Genomic DNA, 26605 nt, shown 5'->3' with positions numbered 1-26605 from the left:
GTGCCCTTATTTTATGTTCAACGATTAGATAATTTTATCAGATCAGTACAAAATGTAAGATAATCTAAAGTAACCTGTTTGGATTTATAACTAACTAGCTGTTGCCCGCGACTTCGTCCCCGTGGGTAGAAGATATAAGTTATGATTTATACTTGCCCTGTTTTTTCACATTTTACATTGTATCATCGCTCCTATTAGTCGCAGCGTGATGGTTTATAGCCTAAAGCCTTCGTCAATGAATGGTCTATACAACACAAAAAGAATTTTTCAATTTGGACCAGTAGTTCCTGAGATTAGCGCGTTCAAACAAACAAACAAACTCTTCAGCTTTATATATTAGTATAGATTACCTGCATTCTTTTAAAGTGCATTTTATGTAACAGATAATATTCAGCTCGTGGCTATGCTACAACTAACTGCAAAGGTTGATGGATCATAGGTTGAGCTACGCTTTATTTGGTTGGTCATTGGATGGGTTGCTATCTACGTCATAAAGAACTCCTCCGTGTTTCGGAGGGCACGGTAAATAAAATTGAAGCCCGTTAAATTGTGATAACCAATGTTCAATATTTTGCAGCTTATAAATTCTCAATTTTTAAAAATGAAGTAATGATGTAGGTTTTCTTTTTTTACAAATTGAAAAGTAAATATTTAAATAAGTCTGGTATAACCCTGGTTCTAAAACATCAATGCCTACGTGCCGCTTGTTCATAATAATGTTCCAAATTCTAAGAACAGCATTGCCTATACGTATAATGCGTTCTCATGAATGAGCAAAAAATATCACATGACAACTTTCTGACGTCTTTTTCATAAAAATATAAGCAAATTTCCTTCCTTAAATCACGACTTGCATATTTGAAATAATGACTTCCATTGAAGAAGAAGTGACGTATGACGTATTTATTACATGTTTAAGCAAAAAGGGGACGAACGGGGCAAACTGTTTATTTGTTCTCAAATACGTCACATTGAACAAACACGGGGCAGCCAGCTTGACTGGTAAGTATCTGTGAATTCTGTGACGTAATCCACGAGCCAAATGATAACAGCATAGCACTTAAAAGGCAGGAAAAGTATTGTAATCTCCAAACAATTTTGAGAGAGTCTGATAGTAACACGTCGATATCGTTTTGAACACTATAAATAACGTAATAATGATGAAGTTAATGATTTTCGTTTTGCTGAGTGTTGTTTGTGGTGTTTACTCCAAGCACGTACACCCGAGGAATATTATGATGCAGACTGAAGAGGAATTGGAACTGGAAGAGCAGCCTATTCCTACTGACATCGATGGCATGCCCATTGTAAGTTGACCTTTATGTTTTTCAGTTTTTTTCATTAAATCTTTTTTAAGTTTAAGGGTTGTGAGCTTTATAGAAAGTAGTTATTCTTTTTATATGACAATTAATTGTGTACTGTACACCATCGGATATAGAATATGGTCGCAATAGTTTGTTTTTATTTTTCTAAAAATGTGTTGCGTTGAATGCAGAAGATTGTTTTGATTTTACTTTGTTAACTTCAAATACTGTTTGATTATACCTTCCTTTTTTTCCTTTGTTGTTCGCTTGACAAATTTTGTATCAAACCAGGTGCAAAATTTGCCGAAATGAAATTCATTAGATCATTAATAAAATTACACTTCTTTTCACCTTTCCCTTAACACATTTAACTTTTTGTTTTCAGGAAGTGATAACTCACCTAAAACCGAGCCGGTTCGTTCCCGTCAACAACGTGTTGTTCTTCACGCGCTACCCTCCCTGTGAGGAGGGCTTCATGAGGGACATCCTCGGCGTCTGCCGCGAGGTCTGGGACTGAACATCACGCACCACCATTGCCCACGACCGCAATAAATGCCAATATAAACGAAACACTTTAGTCTTCTTGTGATATTAGCGTTAAGTTTATTTTAAGTCTTCTAAGTTTTGCGATTCCTCGTCTAATTATAATATTGATACGCTTATTAAATTGATTATTTAAAAGTAAAATTCGTATTTACATCTACCTCTATTTTATCTTTCTTGCCGATCTAAAGGTTGTCTGGAAGATATCGCTATAAGCGATAAGACCGCCATTGTGCTCATACACTGTACGTAGTTAATATCACGCTGTAATTCTATGGTGTACAGTAAAGAATGTACAACTGAATTCAATAATGTTTTGAATTGTAACGGAATGAAACAAGGCAACTGGAATAAGTAGAACATTTTAATAAAGCACAAAACGATTGAACATACAATTAAATCAATAATTTCACATATACAAGAGAACTTCTCCATCAACATTTACAAGTCACGTACGATTTCATTAACTTACCACAGCACTCTCACGGCACGCACAATTTTGACTTTTCGCCAACGTTTACAAGCTACAGTTACTGTGCACTTATAGTATCCCTTAATAGATCAAGAAACATCCATATAGAAATAACGTAACTATTGAATTAGTTACTAGACAATATTTTCGATAAATACTTTAAATCGACTAATAAATATTTTTGTGATATTGTAAAGTGTTCCACAGGGGCCGGTTATTGGTCCAAATGTTCAAGTAGGTAATGGATAATTCGAATAGTCGCAGATAGCACGATGTTTTTGGAAATTATTTTATTCTCTTTTATCTATACACTAGTTGAGACCCGCGGTTTCATCCGCGTAGTTCCCGTTCCTGTGTACCGTGTAGGATACAAAATGTGTGAGACTAAGTTTTCCTCGTGATTTTTTCCGATGTTTTTTTTATTTGTCGATTCTGCTATTTAGTGCAAAACCAGATAATAACATATCTAATATCATAGAAAAAAACGTTCCGTTTAGAGTTGTAAGAGGAAATTGGCACGACTTTGTTTGACATATTGTAAAGATTGACAAATTAACGAAAATACTTTCATTCAGCTCTGCAAGTTTTGCAGGCTACAAATATTGTCAAACCCCAGTGACCCACTGGGATACAAAATATTCAAACTGAAGAGTATACTTTGAGATAACTCCGGGAGATATTGCAGGATTTATAAAATTATACAGGTAAATAATACATAAGTATAGTTTGAATATAAAGAAAAGCTAAAAAAGTATACAGGTATTACATAATAAATTATTCCGAACCAACTACAGCAGTCTGGTTCTGACAGCAGTTTTGGGAAGTTTTGCGATTTTGGCGTCAATAGATTTAACGCCCTGTTATATCTATACAAATGAGTTTGTTTCAGTCCACTTTCTTAGTAGATCTTCAGGCGGGTGATTAAGGCACAAAGTTAATCAATTTTGATCTCGTCGTTTTGGAGCAAACTCGAGCGACGAGGATGACCACCTGTGGGGAAAATAGCCCTATCACTAACACATGAGTGCAGGGTAATGCCTAAATTAAAAAAAAACAGGACTAAATCTTATAAAAAATAGCTAAAGGATTTCGAACTTAATTGTCAGGTGACGAAAGTGCGTATGAGCCGATCAAATTATAAGATTTATTTGAAGATACTGATTAACAGGGGGTTCCCAAAAGAGTTCAATCACACGATATTTACTAAGAGAGCCACGTTGCATTATGCAGGTGTTCTTGTTAATGATGGATTATCTCGAGATCGCAAAGTCTCACTCACATTTTTACAGGCCATTCAAAAATGTAAGCTGTGAGATTTATTTATAAACCGCACAACATTTGAAAAGTCGGTCCGTGCCTGTCTTGGTGTCCGTGGGATGGAACTTGAAACATTTTACTCGACCGTCTTACCGTGCTACTTTCTATTGCGGTTCAAACTGTGATAATACCTATCATCCTAAAGCAATTTACATTCATGGTTCACTGAAGCTTCTTACCAGGAGGCAGTCTAGTCACATGAGCGAGGCTGGCGGCAGGGTGACGGCGCCGTGACCCGACAGCGGCGTCGGCAGGGTCGACACCCCTCGGATCCACGCGCCGCGCTCACAGCAGAAAGATTCCACATTGTTTAACGCACGCATGTAGATTGTCGTCACACCCCCTGGTAAAATAGGGATATAACTCTTCAATTTTGTAGCGTCCTAGTGGAATCTGGTTTGATCAAATGCCAATTAGGTGAAAGGATTTGTGGTGACTTAAAAGAGGCAAAACAATTTCGATTATTTCTAAAATATTAATCGAAATTATTTTGCGTTCAAAGTGTAGATCTGGATTGGACTAATATTGGACTGGTGCATAAGATGATGTGCAAAATACGAGGAAAATATATTTATAGAAAATGATATTTAAATTACAATAAAATGCTATGATAGTAAATAAACAGAAATCAAAATATGTACGAGCATATGGTCACAAACACATCGATTTAAACAATAACTTAGGGAAATACACGTAGTATGCATGCAGTCTGCAATCAAAGTTATGAGACGATTATTACAAATATTACAATAGGTATCGAATCTAGCAGTAACTCAATCTGTTCCTAAAAATAGGCGATTTTGATGTTATTATCATGCTTCAAAACTGATATTTCGAGATAAAAGAAGAATAACTGAATGAACAAACAATAACATCGTAATTGATTGCCCTTGAGTTTTACTTCTTCCTTAATTTTAAACATAGTAGATTAAAATCGTACTACATGATCGATAGCGATCAAAGATTTGTTAATAATATTTTTTAACAACAAAAATAATACAATTGACTTCAAATAAAAAATTACTGAACCAAACTTGATGATTTTTTTGGACAAAATGATCTATTCCACCTTAAATTTAAGAAAGAATCGACAAAATCGGTTCATCCAGATCGTAGTGCTAAGGAAAAGCACATAACACGACCAATTGAGAACCTGCTTCTTTTACCACTCGCTAGCAATAAGGAAAAAGTTATTTACAATAGATGAGTTTGTTAACATTAACTTCGCATAGTCATCGAGTTGTGAGAAACGGCTGACCTAGTTTCATGTTTTCTAGGAATTAAAATACTATTTTAGCTAGCCTGTAGAAAGCTGGAAAAGGAGTGCCGACTTTTCAAGGTTTAAGTTCACTGTAAGAGTTTTGTTACCAGACCATAATTTGTACCATTAGTACCAGGAACCAATTTTGCTCCGGCATTCACGGTTGAAATTTTTGCATTACTCGAATAATCATAGTTTACGTTCATGTTGCAAAAATAACTCGGAGGTCATTGTCCACTTTTCAGGATACTTTAATTTTTGATCTGCTTGCTTAACAGAACTATGCAAATTTTGCGGTGGCAACAGCCCATCAGATTTATCGGAACTACGTGACAATAAGGAAACTTTTGACACAAACACATCAATATTACACCCGATAATATCTTAAGTAGCTGATTTGACAATCCTTAATGTGTTTTATCTTTATCTCGATCGTAATAATACTGTTGATGACGTCAATCATTTTTGAAGTATAAACTAGCGGCATAGGGCGCATTGTATATTGTTTGTTGTTAATTGAAGGATAGTGAGCTGTGCTGTGGAGATTTTAGCACTGTTTCTTCTTCACATCTCTAGCACTTAGTAAGTGGGCCAATTAGGGTGCTGTCCAATGTCGAGTTTGACTTTCGAAAACTGTTACTTTATAGACAAACAGTTGATCGATTGATTTTTCAGGCATTTTCACGGGTATATGGAGGTTAAGTGTAGCCTCTGTTATTTGCCGACAATACAGCTTTCCACACTACTACAGCTACAACTACAGCTACTTGGTGAAAGCATCACAAACAAACGAATCTTACCTTGGAATGTAACGACAACAAAAATATACTTAAATAGGATTACCATGTAGGAAATTGGATAGTAATGAAGATTGATATTAATTTTCTGCTAACGTTGTGATATTACAAACTACTCACAAAGTCTTGTTACTTGCCTATAATGATGAGCTGTGTCCCGAGATAGGCGAGCGCGTGTCCGTGTCGGGGCATCGACATCTCCGTCTCGTGCTTCCACTCACGTAGCTTCCAGTCCCAAACGTCTATTGCTCCCACACTGCTAGCCGTTTTATCCTACAATTACCCCAATTTAGCGCTGGTAGTAACATAGTAGGAAGATGGAAAAAATATTAAAAGCTCACAAAGTCAAAAGAAAGAAGCTTGTGACTTGTCCCTAAAAGGAATCAATATTTCAGGTACTTTTTTCTTGGGATAGATTTTTTCTTTGGGATATGATTAGAATTTAGTTTTAGATTTAGATAAAATCCATCATTCGTATTAATAACGTCATCACGCAACTCCAAAACATCATATTTTACCTTGTCAGATATTTTGCCTGCGCCACCAATAATGTACAGTTTATCGTTCATCGCAAACATAGTGGAGAAACATCTGGGAAACCGCAGACTGTGTATTTCTGTCCACCTGCATGAAACATTTCATTTAATAATAGATGTTTAATAAAATAGATTGAAACATGTTCAGCGAGAAAACAAGCAACCGAGATGTTTTCAGAAGTAAAATATTTAAGAAACTGTAATTATCAGGGAATTTTCCTGAAAAAACCATACCCTATATATGCCAATAGCGACTAACGAAACCGACGAAACTACAATAAAAGAATCAAAACATTTTAAAGCTATTTCGGAAATAGGATATTTTATAGGTACTTTCGTGAGGATGATTAATTATTAAATGTGATGAAGGATTCCAGTTGGGGCCGAAAATAGCCGGGCAATCCCGATATATACAAATTGGCAAACCTTTGCATCATTTCGGAACAAATTAACGAAAACAGGATATTCAAATCCACAGTTTCACACAAACTTATCATCCAAATGGTGATGATGATGATGATGATGATCCAAATAATATTCCATCGAGACAGCAAAAAGAGAAAATAGACAAACTCGTTAGTCCTAGAGTTGTAGCACTCGACACTCTTGCCGACCGGCTTCTTTTTATTGCCGGTCATGCCGCCAGCCACCCAGATGTACTCGCGGTACTTGGCGCACGCCACCGCCATGCGAGACACGCACATCGACCGCACCTTCGTCCACGCACCAGTCTTCGGGTCGAACTTTTCTACGGAGCTTAAGACCCTAGTACACAGAAAATACATGGAGACTTAAAAAGAGTCAACTTAATGGATCATTTTACACTACTGGCTATATTAAATAATTACATGTTTAACGTCACCCTGAAGTGTCATGACATGTTTACTTTGTCACTATCAAGTGATTGTTACCTAGTGAAGTGCAGTACTTATATATAGACGTACAACTAGTAAAGAGATTAGATTTTGGGTTTCAAATAAGCTAAAACTCACATTAATAAATTAACCTTAAAGAAATTAAAACACTTATACGAAAATAGTTTACTGCACTGCGTTGCATTACACTGTACTGCACTAATTTGAATAACATCTTTTACTGTCACTTTTGAACAAATTTAAGAGAATATGTCTTAAATTTGTTATGTCAAAGAGTTTTTCTTACCTGCCATTCTTATCCTGTCCTCCAATAGCATACATTGCCATTCGGTGGACGACGAGGCCGAAGTTCTTCCTGGGTGTCATGAGACCACTTTCACTATACCAGGATCGGGAAACCGGCTCAAAGCTCCATACAGTTGAGACGACCACAGACTTCCCGCGTATATCGTCATCTCGAGGGTCAGCACCACCTATAAGAAAATTAATAAATTTAACTTCGAAAAATCTCTGCAAATAAAAACACGTTTTACAAGCACTGATTTAATTGTTCAAGTGATTTTTAAGGATTATAATTTGTTTTTTCATTTCGATTTAATCTTGTAATGAGCTCAGAGCAAAAGTAATTTTGTATGTGTTCGTAAGTCGGTATGGTTGTATGTTGTATGGTTAGAAGTAAATACTAACCAACAAGGTACACTCGTCCTCTTAAGAAAGCAACGGAATGGTGATGCCTTGGCTCTGGTAGGTCTCCGACGTGGTCCCAAACATTCGTCCCTGGGTCAAACCTGGGGCAAAAATAGAGAAAAAAATATTATTTCTATTATATTTTTCTATCACTGTTATCGAGTATGTATGTTTTGTTACCTATAAATATATTTTCCAGTATTTCCAACTCCGTACGGTGGATGAGGATCTATACCACCGAAGACCAAGACGGTTTCTCTCTCCCAGTTGAACAGGGACCCTTCTGCGATGTAGTTCTTATTCGAAGGGCCTAAGATCGATGTAGATAGCTTGTTCCTGGTGTAGATAAAATATTAATGATCCATATTAATAATATCCATATAAATCTATTTTAATACATCGAGAAAAGGCGCCTTAGCAAAAAGTAATAAAACGTGTATCTACAGCCGAAAAATATGTCATTTTATATTAATATTTTTGTGAAATGTGAACTAAAAGAGAATAAATGTTTAGAATTTATTCAATTCTTCGGTCTTCCCTGACTGCATTTTAGGCAGGAAATATTTTTTGTAAACAGAGGATTTCAATTCATATTTTCATAGGCTTGTTACAGCTGACCACAAATTCAAATCCCCGTGAATTCTGAACTAACCCAGTAGAAATTATTATAGCCAAAATACAACCAGAATGCAGTTTTGCTCACATATTAATTTTAGCGATAGATTCCTTGGACTGATTGAAGAGTGAGATCTGCGGGCTGCCGATATTGTTCTGGGACAAGGGCGCGTTTGGCCTGGACGCTGGTTCCGAACGAGACGCGTTCGTCGCATTCAGCAATCGAGGCCCAGAAGTCGGACTGTGGAAGGACCTGGACTTGTAACGAAGCCGTATAAGTAACTGATTAATGTCTTAAATAATAAAATAAAATAATTGTTCGTGATAGTAATACGTGATCGAAGGCTTATGGTTAGGATTTTGAATAGCCAATGGTCTACCTCTAGTAATTCAAATGATTTCAAATGTACTACTTGTTGGACTGCCTCCATTGTCAACGAGCATTGGATGAATGCTTTTAAACATTTGACTACCTTCTTGAGCCAGCCAAAGCTGCGGTCGCGGCTGCTAAGTATGAAGCAGCCACACTGTGTCTCTTTTCTGATCTCCTCATCGCGAACTGGGTCTGTGGAGAAAATATTTGTAATGTTAGTAGCTTGACCAGTTGTCGGCTACGCTGACGGCATGGGCGACAGTGTTGTACGTCCTCGCATATTATAATTTTACGCAGAGACGGTACTTGACAATAGTTATGACTAACTGTTAAGTATTTCTTCCAAGAGATTTGATAAGTTCCTTACAGATAATTTGTCGTTAATGCTGGTTTCGGCAGTTCCACTGCTAGTTTCACTATTGGTCGTGTTCAAATCTTCTGCGGAGTCTTTTTCCGGAGGGTCGTATATTTGCGCGTGTTTTGAACCCTGTGGGAAAATATACTACCTATATATCAAATAAAATAGACCAATTTTTGCCATTTGTATAATCTTCTTGTGCTAAGATAAATCACATTCCTTCATATTTTGTATAAAAAAGCTAGAGCTGAACTGGTTACTGTTTACAGAATAATAAATAAAATGAAAAGAAGTAAATAAAAAGAGACTGATTACGGTATCTCTTTCTATCGTGCACATGTGAATTTGTTGAATCTGTTTGCGGCGTTGCTGTTGAGCCATCTGTAGCTGCTGCTTCTGTTGTTCGACATGTTTTCTTTGTTCCTGACATACGGAAAACAAAATAAACAAAAATGAACCATTTTAAGCGCCTGTCCAAATATATATGATAACAATTACATTAAGTTGGTAATGGTGCAATTAATATAATGGTATTAAAGAGCATGTTTTGTTAGGGCTCTATACTCAAATAGTAAAAACGGAAACCTATTAGGCCTTTAAACTGAGGTGCCGCTGCCTGTCCGTCTTAGGCACCATGATATTAAGGCCTCTAAAATTTTCACACATCATGTCTTTTATTCCGCTTTAAAAAGATACGATCTCTGAAAAACAATCTACTATATTTAATCGACATAAATACCTAAAATGTTCTAATAATGACGTATCAATTTAAAGGCTCCTCCAAATTTATTTGTTAAGTACATATTATTTCTTTTAACCTATTTATACAAACCCTCAATGTCGCGAGTCCCGCTTGACCGGTTTTATTACCTCATATTGTTTTTGATGTTTACAGGCTAGATCGGGGGCTCTTCTTGATTCTGGCATTAAAGGCATCTGCAGAGTCACATCCATGTCCATGGACTGAGGCGATCTGTTCGAAGGGGAAAGTGATTGCTGACCTTCCTGCGCCTAACAAAAATGTTGTTCGTTATCATTATGGGATACATTAAAAGATGAAATATTACTTTTCCCTTAGGGCGTTCTTAATCTTTCGCAATTCAGATCAGTCAGTAGTCTGATAAATTGTTCTTCGATAAACTTATACATAATATTATGTATGTCAAGGTACAAGAACGAAAATACGCATAAGCTTATTTCACATTAGAATATAAGTCATAGACATATAGTCCTATAATATCCCGGCCCATAGTCCGTTGGACTCCTTCTCTAAGTGTGGCCCGTCCTCCACTCCACATAAGAATGGATGTGCAGGACAAGGTGTCTGTCTCGGTTACTAGCAAAGCAAGCTAGGTCATAGCAAGAAAGCTTGCATATTTGAGATGATCACGATATGAAAGTTGATAAATTACGGCAGAATAAATATTAATTACGTTTATAATTATTACGAATATTTGCAGTATGTTACTAGTATCTAAGTAAGGAGCGTTATCTATGCTTGGAATGTTTTTACCTTTCTCCGATTCTCAAAAAACTCGCTCATTGTCGGGAAAGACTTGTCTTTGTCTCCAGAAAGTCCTTTCAGTGTTGCCGGTAGAGGAAAGTCCATCTTTGGTCTCCGCATTTCCATTTTTTCGTTATCCATGCCTCGCATGCTGCCTGATAGAAATCAACGAATACATTTTATGAACTCTATTGTTTGTTTGACAATTTTTTTATAAAGGCGTATTTTTTATTTTCTGTGTGACTTACTTATACAAGTTAGAACTTTAGAACAGGCAATAATGCGCATGCGATGATGATGATGATTATGATGGTGGCGTAAGTTATAATGAAGCGAGTATGGGGAGAGGTGCTTAAAGCAAAATAATGCAAACGGGTTTTTTTTTGTCCCCGAACATAAATTCGCCATCGAAATCGTGTAAAGAAAAAGACAAAAATACATTTCTGATTTTTTTGTTTTATCTAACTGAGGAACTAAATAGATTTTTATTTTTTATATCATTCCTATTACAATACAATTTGGCATACATTTAAACTCTACTATCGGGTGTTACTAAATGGGACATTCCAAACATTATATTCTTTCATTGTTGGATGGATTTGTAAATGCTTCCAGATGCACAATTTATCAGGGATCCATAAATATCTGCTCGTGTTTACATAACTTTGTTCTATTTTCGCGAGTTCTAGCTATTTCAATACCAGCTCAGAGATGTGGAATTTCTAATATGGAGATGATAAATTATCGACCTAGCCTTTCCCCAACTATGTTTGCGTGGGAATTCCAGTCAAGCCACAAGGAGCCACTGGCTATCTGAAATTCGAAACAGATGAACTCGTTATGACATTTATGGTTACTCATTCACGGGCCGACCGTACCAATCGTCGCTTAACCTGTTATTGATTGACGTGCAGTTATAACTTTGCCATAAGCTCCTCAGTTATAAGTATCTAAATAAGATATTAAAATTTTCCACGATAAGCTAGTACGCTGAGTACTACTTACTTACTTACTCTTGAATCTACGGAATTCTAAATTAGAACGGCCGAAAGTTGTAATCAAAGCAAATTATATTTCAACATTATACCTGGTATGTTATCATCGTTCCTTCTCGGCGGTTGCATCATGGCCATCTGTTGGTACATCTGGTCCTTCGGTACCATAAACTGTTCTAGATATTTCAGGAAATCCTTGTACGTCACGTGATTCTACAAAGTTCGTCAACATTGTTAGGATTTTACGTATCACGTCATCTGAGATTAAAATGGTTATGAATATACAAATATTAGAAGCTTGGTCATATTTAAGACCCGCATTTGCGCATGTAAATGGCCTATTTTTTTTAAGTTTCCTCTCTAACTTTTAAAGCACACAAATTCGAAAACTTTGCGCATGGTTAAGGATTTAACTTGAAATCTCTCGACTTTTCTCGAGTCTCTATCCTATCTCTCTGTTTTAATAATTGTATCTATAATTCTTGTATTAGTGTGAACAAGTTCTATAAAGATATTTTTAATGTACACTGTATTTAACCTTCTCTTCACCGATCCAGTTCCTTTCTGCAGGCTCAGTCAGTCCCAGGACATCGATCCAGTGATAGTAGTTTTTTGAGTTATTGCCATACCAATACTTTATGATGACGTAACTGCAAAAGATTTTTAATTCAAGCTAAAATCAAATAACGCTATCTGTACTTCAACTGTTCAACAAAACGCAGCGCAATTTTTGCACTTGCGTCTGCCGATTTACATATACAGAAAACCGTTCAGAGATAGTTATAAATAATTTTTTTATTATCCTTTTTAGAGTGCTAGTTGGACAAATAATCCTACTACTATTATAAAGGCGAAAGTTTGTAAGTATGGATGTATGGATGTTTGTTACTCTTTCACGTAAAAACTACTGAATGGATTTGAATGAAACTTTACCACAATATAGCCTATACATCAGAATAACACATAGGCTACAATTTTTGAGGTTTCTAATGTGAGGTCGTAAAAAAACACATTTTTTGCGCTTACATTGCAAACGCTGACTGAATCCTACAAGATAGGCAGATAGATAGATAGAAGGCAGGTATAAATTATAACTTGTATCTTCTAACCACGCGGACGAAGTCGCGGGCAACAGCTAGTTGTGCTTATTACGATATCAAATTATTAATTTGCTTGTGCAGGAATAACAAATTTCCTCAAAATTGTTCGCAATAATGCAGACAACAGGGATATGTACTCTGTAATCGATAAGTTTATATGTAGATAATAATATACTGTTGTAATTCTGCTTCAGCTACATTTAATTAGACTTAAAACTAACGAGGGTTTTTTTCCTGTAGTTCGTAACTTCTCGTCAGGAAATCACTTTGGTGTGGCATAATAAAGATGTAGGTATTATAGAAAGAGTATGCTAACAGAAGGATAATAGGTATCTGCTACACAATTAATGTCATTGCATTCGTCCTACACCTTTTGAAAATTCATAAGTACTTTAAATATGTATATGCAACAAGTACCGGATCCAAGTCTGATCTATATAAAGATAGTATCTAGGATGTTTAATTAAATTAATCCTACACAAAGCGTGATTTACGTCAAAGGTTTATCTAAGATTTAAAATTCCCAATCAAGTCATGTAGGTATATTCTATCACGAATCCGTTTCTTGATTTATTCTGCAACGCGAACTAATTAATCATTGTAGGTTTGTTGCAAAATGTCAGTTCAAACTTTAGATAATTTTGTCTTCTACTACAATCGACAGAAGACATGTTTTTTTAATCGTTTCTATTTGATCAAAAGACGAGATGGAGGTCTAACTACTAGTTTCTCAATATCTTTGATAGCTAAATATGTGTTAGATATCTTTAAAAATAGCTCCACTGTAGAAGAATGTTGGCAAAACTCACGCCAGACCATCGTCAACCATTTGCTGCACTTCGGGCTCGTTCACAATGTCTAAGATTTCGGCATTGTCTGGGTTCCGTTTGATGTCCACTAGCTGCCACGGCGAGATGAGCCCAAACCTGACGCAGCGCATCACGTCCACGGCCAGCGGCCGCCGGTTCGCCCAGTCGCCGTACAACCAGCGTACACCCGCCATTAACACCTCTATCTCACTACAACGTTTGATTAATAAGTATGTCTTAGATTTTAACAATGTTTCATAGAACTTAAAAAAAAATAGTGACGACTTAGAAAACAAGACTGTTTTTTAGTATTTTGTCTTTCTGGCTCCGGTTGGGTCTAAAACTATTCAAGCAATCATAATAAATTACGCGTAAGAAACCGTTAGAAGAAATCTCCAGCGCATTAATAAGCTTTGTAAGTGAGCATAACCGGCCCAGCGGCGTTAAGCTTATATGGCAAGACATAAAGCTTGTTTAAAGGTCTTACTTTCCTTGAAAAAGTGGTGTATCAGACGTGATACGTCATATAGACCCGTGAGACTTTGTGGGAAAGTACTAGAAACTGGTATTTATGAATTATAATGAAAACTAATAAAAGGTGTAACTAAACGAAACTAAGAACATTAGAAACCATTCATCAATTTTACCTTGTAACAGAAATGTAGTTTGACTTTAAAAATGTCATCAACTCTTCTGTATCCAAACCTAGGAAGTCTCTTGATGCGACTAGAGGCAGGAAAAACCTCATTACACGCGGGACCTATAAACGGATAGATTAGATAGATTGTAAAACATTTTGCAGTGAAAACACGATAAGGTCAGGCCAGCGGGAGGCGGGGAGGGCACCTTGTCACTCGATCAGCTAACAGGCCAAAATGGAGACAAAGATTCATCCTGCGCATCCATTCTTAGAAAAGGACTCCAAGGAAGACTAGAGCCAACCAGAATTACGCAGGGCATGCGCAAGCGATCCCGCGACTTTGGATCAAGCAGCAAAAGGGGTGTAGTAGGTGAAGGAAAAAGCAATATCATTTTGAGGTGATTTCTCTTCTGATTTAATGCGATCTATAATTGAAGTAGGTAATTTATTTTGACAATGTTAGGTACATACAGCTAACTACTTTGAGGCACATTGTCAAAATAAAGTCTTAATAGGTATCTTGATAAAGTACCTAGGTACCTTAAGACCTAATTTACAGTAGCAGTTAATGCCAAATTTACCATCAAATCCATAACCGGAGTCATCCCTTTTTTCCTTGCTTCTCTAAATAAAACGAAAGCCGTATCTTCAGAGAAAAGATTTTCATTAACGATGAATGACCAACATTGATCTTCAAGATCTATTGAAAAATTATTCGATAAGTGACCAGTACCATCATATTTATATTTAAAAATTATTTTAATAGTACCTAATACCTTTAATAGCAAGATACTGTGCAGCACAAAATAAATCTAAAATATTATCCCTCTTCAATAGTTTGTTGCTTTCCACGCCATTAAAGACCATCCATTCGTATATCGTTTGAAAAGCTTCGGGCGTCACATTTGTCTGAAAACATTTATTGTGTTAAGGTGAGTTAATTATGTCATCATCATCAAAGGTACATCAGCCCAATTAACAGTTCCACGGCAGAACAAAGGCCTCCTCCAAAATGTCTACGATGATGAACCATGTATTTCTGAGATCTTAACCAATCTACAAGCCTACGCGACCACTTGTTAAGATAGGACAGCTGAAATTGTGATCGAATTGACAGCGTTCTACATGCCGTAGAGCTATCTCTCCCCCTTCCAGAATTGAGTCACTTAATTTCAGGTAGGCCTTCATATTGTCGGTATTCCACATTATGTAGTACACTCCATACTATTAAAGATATTATACATTTTTAAGGTACTTTTTAATCTTACTATTGGGAGTTCAATTTCTCTATGATGATTCATATCGAAGAACGATGAGTAAACTTGTAACACGATGTAGTGACAGTGGAACTCTTCGTCGCCGATATGAATTATAGTGTCGGTGTTTCTGAAATCGATGTTATCTTTATTATTTTGCTATCGGTAGGCGGAGTAACTACAAATTGTAGTACTTACACCATAAATATTACCTATACCAATAATGTACACTACTGATAAGGAATATAGCATAGGAGTACTAGATTCCTAAACACAACGCAAGGCAAATTTCTGGCCCTCGACTTTTTCAGGCAATAAAACTCACAGAATAAAGAGGTTTGTATCACTTTCATGAGCACTTTGAAGTCCGAAGTCTTCAGGTGTCGGAGAGTAGCGTTTACTCACGGTATGACATTGGTAGTTCTATTATCGTAAGCTGCTAGCAAACATTAGATCATATTATTTATGAATGAGACGCTTTCATAGCGACACCTTTGTAGATTAATATTATATTGGGCCGATAGCGATAATAACCCGGTGTGCGTCAACATCATAGGCAAAGCTCAATAAAACTCGAATACTACTCGTTATATCTAATTTGTCAAAACATTTGAGTCACAGTTCAATGGAACTATTGTTACAACTACCTGTACCATGATAGTATTAATGAATCCTCACATGTAATTATGGATCCTTCGATAAAACTCTTGAAATAGATCCTGTTTCTTGGGAAGCTGCACTCGCATCCAATCTATAGGTTCACCCACCGCGTATCCAAGACTTCCTAAATCCTTACTTTTGTCATCTTTCACACAAAGCGGTTTTTGTGACGCGTTTCTTTCAGTCGTGTGACATTTCTTTGATTGGACGTTCGCGGCGTGGGTTTCTCTCGGACCGAATTGCAGTTGGGGTTCAGAATCTATTTCATTGTCCTTAACACCGAAAATACAAGGTTAAATTGACGCTACATTTTTATAATTCTTGTTTGATAGTCGGGGATTAATAAAAAGACATACTAACATAATTTTGTGACGTCTCGTCTTCGAGTTCCCCTCCTTTACCTTCGAATTTAACTTTTACCTTTGCTTGAGTAGGGTCAGCTAATAAAACACCTACCGTGGACGATTGAAAAACTACCTATAAAATGTAAACAAAATAAAGAAAAAAATCACTAAGAATGTATGCTTTGAAAAGTGAAAAAGTGCGATGAAGTAGTTACTTGGTTAGATTGGACTTTTAGGTTCCCACTCGGGGTCGATTTGAAAGGGAAGGCAGCTCCTTTTTGCATTCCCTGGTCTGTGCTTCCAATACTGAAATACAATATAAATGAAACGAGAACAATCGTTATACGACAAATCAAATTTCCGTTAGCAAAATTCATTAACCTGGAATTATCTGCACAAGAGGAAGCATTCGGATCTATTTCATCCCGATCCCTCTGAAAATTGTTTAAATATTCCACAGCAAACTTGGAGGCATAAGATTCGGGTGACATATCGGATTTCTTCTTTGGCTTTCTGGTGACAGTTGGATTACAAGATTAATTAACGGTTATTGATACTTACTACTATTATTATAAGTCAAACATACCAAAGTTGTAGTTACTTAAAATGTTTTTTTTTTATCTAGAAAATTGCTTACTTTCCTTTAAAGTTCCACGACATTAATGTGTCGGGTTGCACGGTATGTTTCCTGCAGTATTTAGTGACCGCGTCGCCAGCGCTATTGTAATATGATTCCTTGCTTTTATTTTGCTCTAAAACTCTATTCCTGAAATAGTCTAGTGCTGTAAGTGAAATTTCAACATTATATTAATAAACCATAAGTACTTCTTATCTTATATAACTTTCATTTATGGATACAAAAACTTGTTCAAGAGTTGCCGTTATGGTTATAAGCAGATTAAGTAGGTTAGCTGCTAAAGCAGTTTCCTTGATAATTTATCTGATATTTAACTACTTGACAATTGGCTGTACGTCATGAGGGGTTTTACAAATAACAATAATGTCACACCTAGTACATAATGTCCTATAAACCGTGTTCCCCGCGTAACTGCGTATTTTTTATTAAGTGCCACTTATATTCCTTCCTTTATTGCAGCTACAATCTTATCAACTTGCGCGTCAAGTAATCATAACTAGAGAAATGAATACTAACGAATGGTCACTCACTGAAATCACTAGAATGTGCGGTGAGATCAGACAGAGAGCTGCTCCTGTACAATTTCGGTTTTATCGTTATATAATATTGTTCAAATATGTTCCCTGCAGGTCGGAATCTTCGTCTTTGTGGCAGGAAAATGCTGCGAAAGATTCATTGTATTAATTATTCAATTAATATTGTAAATTTCTGATATGTTTTCTATGTTATGAGCTCAACCACAATGCTATCGATTAGAAACCACTACATATTAGCTTCTAAATCAATTTTGTTATTCTCAACATGGTTCAATATCTTATCGATAATATCTGACTGACTCAATATTTATTATTGTGTTTAACAATACTAGGTATTCCACTGGAAGGACTTCTTATCATTAAAGATGAGCAACACTATTAAGGAAAACTGTACGATCATGAAATACAACAATATGTGTGACATCTGTTTCACCATTCATAAATCACTATCTTAAAGATTGCACAACAATAGCCACTTACTCGGGTGAGTTATGTCTGAGTGCAGTATTTCTTGCATTTGACACCACTTCTGTACCATTTATCTGCGGGAGATCAAACGTGGAACACTGCTTATACAAATTACGAAATCAAAAACCAACCAAGATGGTAGAACAAAAGTTCGTCTGCGTCACTTTTATTTTATTCATTATATTCGTGAGTATCCGCTTATTTCTACTTACTTTTTCCAAACTAATACTTCTTTGCATTTCAAAATCACTAAACGAGTAATACAGGAACATGAACCATATTGTAGATATTAATGTTTTTAAGTTTATTATAAATTCCCAGGACTCCTTTAAAATTTTTGACAATTGTTGTTCATGTCGTTTTATAAATCTTGTCAAGCTCAAACGCATTCCAAACATTGACATGACAACGAGAGCTGTCAAAATTGTTAGATAATGATGGACGCACTTTGCCGCCAAAAGTATCTTCATACAACGAGATTGTCAACAACGCATGTGAGGCACAAGTATTCATGTGAAGAGCATGCGAATAAATATGGACAAGAGAATTTGTTTGGCTGCAAACGATGTCACCTCGAATAGTTAAACATAGAACTGAATATTGGTTACGATTGTTTGATCAACGTAACATTGCGTACATGTTATGGCGATATGTTCACCGAAGACATGATGAAATATAGAGACGGTGGTATTAGTAATTCAGGTTTTAAAAGTATTCAATTATGTTAACAAATAACACCAATCCACCATCAGATGCACGGATAGTCGAGTTGTTGAGGTTACCAAGCTATACCCACAACACTCGACGTGTCGCGGGTCGACCCCCGCGTAGGGCAAGAGTCTGGTGATCCACGAATGCTAGTCCTGAGTCTAGGTGTATTTGTGCATGTGACTTGCATGTTTATGAAACTCCCCGCGACACATATATGAAATTCTTTTCTTTTCTCGTTTAAAAAAAATAATTATTTACATAAAAAAAGCAATTTTCCTTATTTACGACACTTTAAACAACTTCCAATGCATTTCATACTGGTACACTGGTATAAATTATGCTCATTGCTAGATTGAAAACTAGATTTGTGATTTAAATACTAGCCGCTTCGCAGCGCTTTTGCGTATTAAATAATAAATATTTTTGTACCTTCTTTTCGTATAGCTAATAAACAAACAACTTGGTGTCTACCAAACCATACGTAGAAATGAATATCAAGTGTACTAGAAAACTCACGTTGTTTTACTTCACAGTGTTAATTAAGCAAGCTTGTAATAAGCACATGAATTCAAAATTGGTACCTGCCGGGACTTTTGACTTGGCAGTGTAACGGCAATATAAGCTTTTCTTTGCTATGATGGGAGAATCCTATTGGACACTAATCTCCTCGTGGGAGGAAGTGGATAGTGTTTCTTACAAACTATACCTGGACTACCAAGCCAAGTCTCTCGCGGTTTGCAGCTGCGTGGCTATCCATTGCAATAAATGACGCACCTACCGCCAGGCCTCGGAACAAAAAGGGCCAACTTAGGCTTACTTTCGATACCAGCATACCCCTATTCTACCATTATATGTTTTAATTGCAGAACTTAGTCGCGTCGTACCCTGACAAAGGCTTGATCTCGGCCAATGTCGCTACTCCAGAAAACGCTACCGAAAAAGCAGCTGCGCCACCAATGAACGAACTTGGAAACTTCATAACAGTTCCAGCCAATTGCAAGGAAGGAGAGGAGATGGCCGCAGATGGATTGTGTCGAGAAGTTATCCAAGGCGAAGATTCTGCAGCCTAAGCACATATCCAGGCAGATAAATTTTGGCAGACAAACACCTGAGTCTTCATATTAACTCAAGAATTTGATTCCAAGCTTTTTAAGTCTACTTCTTATAAATCGTAATAATAAAAATAGTCTAATTTTTGTCTGCTACATCTAACTTTGTGATAGGTATTTATTGTTTTGAATTTTCCCTATAAACAATTCACGCTTGTGTACTGTTGACATTACTAACATAATGAAATAATATTAAATATTATGGAGCTTTCGAGTAGTGTTTTATTTGGACCAACAGCACCATACTTACGTACGCGTGTCCTTTGTTGTGATCTTTAAGAAACAGTCTCTTGTCATTTTTACTTTCGAGCTTTTAGCCATCACTTTCTGGTACCTACATTTTGAAAGTTAAATTTAAGTCGGTAACCGGTTTCCATCTGAGCTGAAATGGCGTATGCAACAGTATTGCATAATAATGCAATATCATGAGGACATAAAGTTGATGCTATGTTGGAGCTGGAAGGAGCTCCGCTATAAAACGACATGCCTTTGGGTTCAATTAATTTGTATTGACAAACACTTGAATCCTTAAAGCTTGTTTAAAAAATACTTTATTGTTTCGATATTTCTTTAAGAAGTTTATCTGGGTTCTGGTAAGTACTTTAATGCTAATATACTTGTTATTTGCCTAATTTATTAGATACTGTCGCCATACAAACTCGTGTAGGTTTATAAATGCATATGCATATGAAGAGACAAATTCTATAATGCATTATTGTAATATTATTGAATTTTATTTCCTTTAGGTTTTTTGTCATGTATATAACAACATTTCTTTATAAAAAAAAACCGTCGTCAGAAACCACGTCATTGAAATATTTACATCGCCAGCGGAAACTCATGTACTTACGTCATACACACGTTCTATTTGTCTCTTTAATGCATAAAAAACCGTTTGTCACGACGCGATCGCGACGCCCTTAAATATTGCGTCGCAAAATTATCGTTATGCAAACAAACTTCATTTGCTATCGGAATTCCAATAAATACGTATTTGCTCTAACCAAATGCTGATGTTTATGTTAGCCGCTATTTATACAGAATTAGAATATGTTAGAAAAGCTAAAACATCCCCGAATTTTGTATCTTTGTTACCATGGCTAAAGTACAACTGCACAAGGTCGTTCATAGCTATAGGGCAAGCTACACTTGATGCCGTCGGTCCGTGCATGGGTGATCTGTCCTCACGAGTTTCTCGGTAAATCGGAAGTCACCTTAAATTTTGGGTACCAGCTGCTATTTACCCTATAATGATGATTTTACTAGCTTGGTTTTTGTTGACCATTAATCAAAATGGATTTGAAAGAAATGCTTTAATTTATACTTAGGTACACTTTATTAATAGACGTGGGTAACATTCCATTAATTTTATTGAATGAACTAGCTCCTTAAATCGATATTTGTAGAAAACATACCACAATAAACCTGCTCTTATCAATCATTAAAGCCAGCAAAGCTCAACTACTCTCTAAGGCGCTTTCTATAAAACTTTCCAATTGGACTTGATTGTCACTTGTCACAATAATTACGAAAAATCCCATGTCATTATCACAGAGAAGTATGATAAGATTAAAAGTGATAAGTGACTCATTTGATGCGAAATTGCAATGTTCGATTCTTTAATCATTTTCAACTAATTAATGTCATTAAAAACAGAATACTTACATACACTTAATAGATATTCGCGATTACGGTTATGACAAATGGTAGAAATGAAATGTCAACAGCCGGAAGGATAATTGCATTTAATTTCATAATTAATTTTGTCATTTTAAGCAACGGAAATGAATTTTCTGACATTTGACATTCTTCGTTATAGAAGACTGATTGTTGAAGTAATTTTGTCTTAAGCTAACCTGTCCGAGAATAAGTGACTTAGTTTACAAATACGTAAGCAATATGGTTTAGCGAAACGATTAAAGAAACATAATAGACCGTCACTTCTTATTGTTATATTCTGATTTCTGGGGAAACGTGATAGCGCACTACACAGCGTAGAGCAGCATCTCACTCTTATGTACAATTATTACTTTAAGAGATGCTGGCAAGCCTACTGGAACTTAAAGACTTGGACTCTACCACCTTCTTCTAAAGTAGGGAGGACTTCCTACGAGGGAGATAAAACTCATGTCCTGTCTCGCTTATGTCTTCGCTATACAACTACAGCAGCCTATTTGTCAACAGTAATCGTCTTGCCTTACTTAGACATTATGATAGGCTATCTAGTAGTTACGTCCAGCTATTTCTAAAGCATGAAATTTTCATAGCAGTTGCCTTTTTCCTTGCCTTGTTCTTACCACGAAGGCTGGTTGCATGTGAGGATAGAACTTCGTGGAAGAATTTGTGGACGCCTTTGCGCAGTAGTGGGGCACAGACTGTGTCCTTCATCTGAGTCAAGGCCCAAAGTGTCACATAGTGGGTTAAATAAAAAGAACAGTTATCTTCGAGTTCGGTGCTGCAGACATGGTGTTAAGCCCCTCTGGCAAAAGCTATTGAGTCTTACATACCTCTTTGGATACAGGTAGCCATATTTTGTGCCTCCTTAAACGTGACATCCCGGCGTTTAGACCAGACCACATCGTAGTTAAGTATCTAATGTTCATATTATAATAAAGTTATTGGTTCTAAGGTCATAGTAATCACGCTACTCGTTGGTAATGCTGTTTTTTTCACCAGCATGATGTTATTGCTCTCGTTCAAGGTTGGGCCCCTTTATGTAAGCATTGTTAATAGTCGGAGTAAAGCAAAATATATGTCCTCTTTTGGACAAGTAATTTAAAGTTCAACAATAACAATATTCTTCGAGGTTGTTTTTTTGTCTCATAAATATATTTAAAATTTTCTTTATTTAAACTAAGTACAATTTATTTTTATTTTTCAATGTGTTAGCTCGTGGCTAAGCTATAACTGCATAAATGGGTCCTCTGTTATTTATACCTACATCTTTGATAGTCGTTTCGATAAGAAGCTAGAAAGTCTGATAAAGGGTATCGTGCTGCCCAGGTGGTTCCTTGTAAAACACTGGCACTTACCTTCACCCGCTTTGGCTAAAAGCCGACCCAAAAATAGTTGGGAAAAGGCTAGGATGATGATGTAAGTGCTACAACATTGTTCAGTGTATATGCACGCTACCATAGGGCTGTGTATCTTGCAACTACTTTCAAGACAGTGGAGACTCGTTCTGCAAAACGTGGACGCCGTCTTTAAGTGGTCTCATGATAACGGAATAATAATAAATGCGGATAAAACACAATACAACATTAAACTAATACCCTATTTACCAGTAAAAGAAAATCCTATACCATTATACGCTCATACTTTTTATGGCATTCGCGATAACCTTGTCAATGGTAGCTGCGAACCTATTCAGAGAGTTAAATGTGTTACTTAACTAGGGATTTAAGTTAACGAGCATTCCTTATGGATAGAATATACATATAAACTTCTTGTGCAATAAACTAAGAAGAATATGAAGTTAATTTTACTACAAGAGTTTTAGTTGCTAGTAGTACCCTAAAAATACTGTACCTTTACATTTCATTCTGCAAATTGATTATGCTCTTGATTGGTATGAATTCAAACTGAAACATTTATAGTAATGTACTGAAAAATCTAGTATATAAAATTCTCGAGCAACGTTGTACGAAATTGAACTCCAAAATGGCTCTACCGATTTTTTCGAAATTTTGTGTACATATGCGGTAGGTCTGGGAATTTTTCATAACACCCTTAATTTTTTATTCTAAACTACTTAATTGTATGTCAAAACAACGTTTCTGGGGCAGCTAGCATTACACTTTACCTAAACACCAGTATCAGTACTCATTTTACTTAATGTATAATTTACATAAATACTCAAGAAATATCGTATTAGTGTACTAACTACGTATACTATAATCATAAAAGACACACTGTGTTAATACTTTTGCTTAACCAATAGTAATAAACAGCTAAATATTTTATATATTTCAAAAGAAGCGAAACCTTCTTAACTTTGTTTTTAAAGAGAAAATCGGTGCTCCAATTGTTTTTTCAGACACCAAGATTTTTTAATACGAAGTATATGAATATATTATACATCTACGTAAGTACCTACCTATATTTTATTTATTTATCATATCCGTCTGTCTGTCTCGACTCTAGACGAGTATACAGGAACTTAAAGATAACTGTTAGTTGACGTACGTATACACAGGTAGTCCAGTTTCAAAAAACCCTTGCATTTTGTATGTAGGTGTGTACGTTATATCTATGAGTCATATCGTTTCTGACAAGTAAGTCCGTTTGATAAAGCTCTAGAGAATAGTGGTATAAAACACCTTGGATGCCGCATCAGACATCAGTCTACTCCCGCAATTCAACACATACGCGTGTGCGATATTCTATTGGATTTTTCCTAACATTTCAAGTTCGATACTACGTGAGTATGCCCTATATATTTACAACCTTTTTTAAAAACATAAATTACGTAGCGGTTTAAAAAATATTGATTGATTTGTGTGTTTTTTTTAAACTTTGTTATTTTTTTATTTTGTTGTACTTTTTTATATTCAATATTGTGATCAATTTTGGATCTAAGTATAGGCCTTTTTTCTATTTATCTAATATTTTTCTATTTCGTGGAATAATAAGGACAGTTTTTGTTGTTGCAATTCTTCCTCAAAAAACATTAAAGATGGAAACTAAAATTACCGGTTATTTACATAATCCGTATGCGCGATTGAATAGCAGCTGTAATGATATAATGATGTTTGAGGAAAACTCATTTACTAATAACAATGTTAATTACTTACCAAGTATCCAAGCATTTGCCTATTGATAGTATAAGTTATGGTGCACCTGCGATGCTCTCGTTCAAGGCCAGCCTTCGTAGGTCGAGATCGTGACCACAGAAGCATCTTGTAGTATTATATCTTTAGGTACTCTATAAATACTTAACTTTGCATAGAGTTTTGTTTACATATTGTTTTGCTTTTCAATCGACTTTAAAAAAGGATGTTCGCATTATATCTGTTTTGTGTTACCTCATTACTGGATGAACCGATTTCGTTGATTTATTTATAGAAATAGCTGTAATTTGGGCTCATAATGGAGTCATTAAGTATAGTTCAGTAGTTTTTACTTGAAGTCCGTTGTATGTATGTATTTTTTGTTACAAAAATATATCAATGGTGTAATGTAATGGTATTATGTTCGTGTTTGCAGCTAGAAGTTAGAAAGTCTGACAACCCGTCTTAATAAGGGTTATCGTGTGGCCTAGGTAACTACGTTGAGGAGATTAAATAGGCAGTCACTCCTTTTAAAACATTGGTACTTCCAGTTTGTCTGGCCCAAATATAATTGGGAAAACTCTAGCATAATGATGTACTTTTCTCGGCATTAGGTAGATATGTGTGTAGTTAAAATATTAACTATATGGTTAATCTACAGGTTTTACTGACGTTTAGTCTGAGGGTTTATGTTATTTCCATACCTAAAGAAAGTAATTTACCTTACTGACTCATTAGTGCATGATAAATATTGAATAGGTAGGTACCATATTATAATGCATATTATTTTTGAGGACGCTATATTAGTAGTTAGCATGAATTCATTTGACTTTATCCTGTCAGATGTCTGGCTGTATTTCAAAACTTTGAACTAGGCTATTTTCATAGTTCTTTCTCGGTATAGATGTCTGTTCCAAATTTGAGTGTAGGTGGTTTACATTAGAACCAGATGGATGTTATTAGTTCTAGTATAAACCAAATGCCTGGATAAAATAAACATGTATATTCCAAACGTGTGGTCTAAAACCATTAGATATAAGAGATAATAGATTACAGAACTGTTTTTAATAACTTTCCTTTACATTTCAGAATAATGGCAGACTCAAGTCGCATCGTGTTCCCTGATGAGGCTGAGGAGATCAAGGCTAAAGCCGCTGAAGACAAGACATCGGGTGGTGACACCAACGACGTTGAAGCACCGCGACCCGAGGTCACAATGAGGAACGTCGTGGTAGTCCCGCCAAACTGTCCCCCAGGGCATGAAATGGGCCCAGACGGCGTGTGCCGCGAAATTTGGAAAGAATAAACTCTGAACGCTTTCAGCCGCAATAACTAAACGTAACGTTCTATTTTTGACGTTTCATTGCTTCTGTCAGTGTCGCACAACTGTCAAATTCTATGTGTAAGATAGAGATGGGACTAATGATATGTTAAGCTTGCATCGAGAAACGTTTAGTTATTCTGGTATTGATAGAATATGAGATCTTAAACAGTTACTTGTGTTTACCTATATAGTGTGTAAGTTAAAATAAAGTATTAATTAATTTGTAGTTCGCTAATTATTGCAGTGTTATCACAATTTTTGGCAAATGCTAGGAATATTTGTACTGTATCTAACAGTATTGAGGATTTCGAATAATATTGTTGACGTGATTATTTTTGTATAATGATGTACTTAACTGAAATGAATTTTAATTTTGTATTGTCCTTTGTTTTTCGTATAAAGTATTTTTTTGTCTACGTCTATTTACTTGTTTTATTTCTACTGTATACTTATTTCCTGGATAAAAATTTATACATATAAGTCTTTTTAGCAACCAGCAAACAATATTTTGCTTTGTCATCAATAAGTACATGACTGCAACGATAAACAGTTCAATTCTGGTTAAAACGGACTTAGATATAAGTAGATAAGCGATCCGACCAGTG

General features: G+C 35.9%; 1 protein-coding gene and 1 long non-coding RNA gene across 6 annotated transcripts; one reads left to right on the top strand and one right to left on the bottom strand.

Annotated features, from left to right (window-relative positions):
- Positions 1-2193: 2193 nt before the first annotated feature.
- LOC113491689 lies at positions 2194-18469 on the bottom strand. 5 transcript variants are annotated; one of them, XM_026868791.1, is made up of 29 exons: positions 18300-18469; positions 18100-18161; positions 17614-17744; positions 17084-17228; positions 16828-16959; positions 16662-16752; positions 16463-16579; positions 16121-16374; positions 15455-15572; positions 14963-15095; positions 14768-14886; positions 14194-14306; positions 13547-13756; positions 12176-12287; positions 11730-11850; positions 10652-10797; positions 10009-10149; positions 9454-9561; positions 9148-9267; positions 8881-8972; positions 8496-8660; positions 7973-8128; positions 7793-7893; positions 7392-7578; positions 6804-6995; positions 6213-6318; positions 5832-5967; positions 3816-3979; positions 2194-3309 (listed from the first exon to the last, which is right to left on the bottom strand). In XM_026868791.1, exons 1-28 carry the CDS (start codon positions 18357-18359, stop codon positions 3831-3833), a joined length of 3717 nt encoding a protein of 1238 aa, XP_026724592.1. In that variant the 5' UTR covers positions 18360-18469; the 3' UTR covers positions 2194-3309; positions 3816-3830. The 5 variants fall into 5 exon arrangements, with proteins under 5 accessions (XP_026724592.1, XP_026724594.1, XP_026724593.1 ...); XM_026868793.1 differs by having other exon boundaries at positions 8496-8648; XM_026868792.1 differs by having other exon boundaries at positions 10009-10143.
- Positions 18470-24221: 5752 nt separating this feature from the next.
- LOC113491687 lies at positions 24222-26295 on the top strand. The gene is made up of 2 exons (XR_003400446.1): positions 24222-24327; positions 25766-26295. It is a non-coding gene; the product is annotated as an uncharacterized LOC113491687 (long non-coding RNA).
- The last annotated feature ends 310 nt before the right edge of the window (positions 26296-26605 follow it).

This window comes from Trichoplusia ni, chromosome 3 (assembly GCF_003590095.1).
Source record: "Trichoplusia ni isolate ovarian cell line Hi5 chromosome 3, tn1, whole genome shotgun sequence".
Classification (NCBI taxonomy): domain Eukaryota; kingdom Metazoa; phylum Arthropoda; class Insecta; order Lepidoptera; family Noctuidae; genus Trichoplusia; species Trichoplusia ni.
The sequence above is the reverse complement of the archived record's forward strand: the minus strand, read 5'-3'. Positions and strand labels throughout refer to the sequence as shown.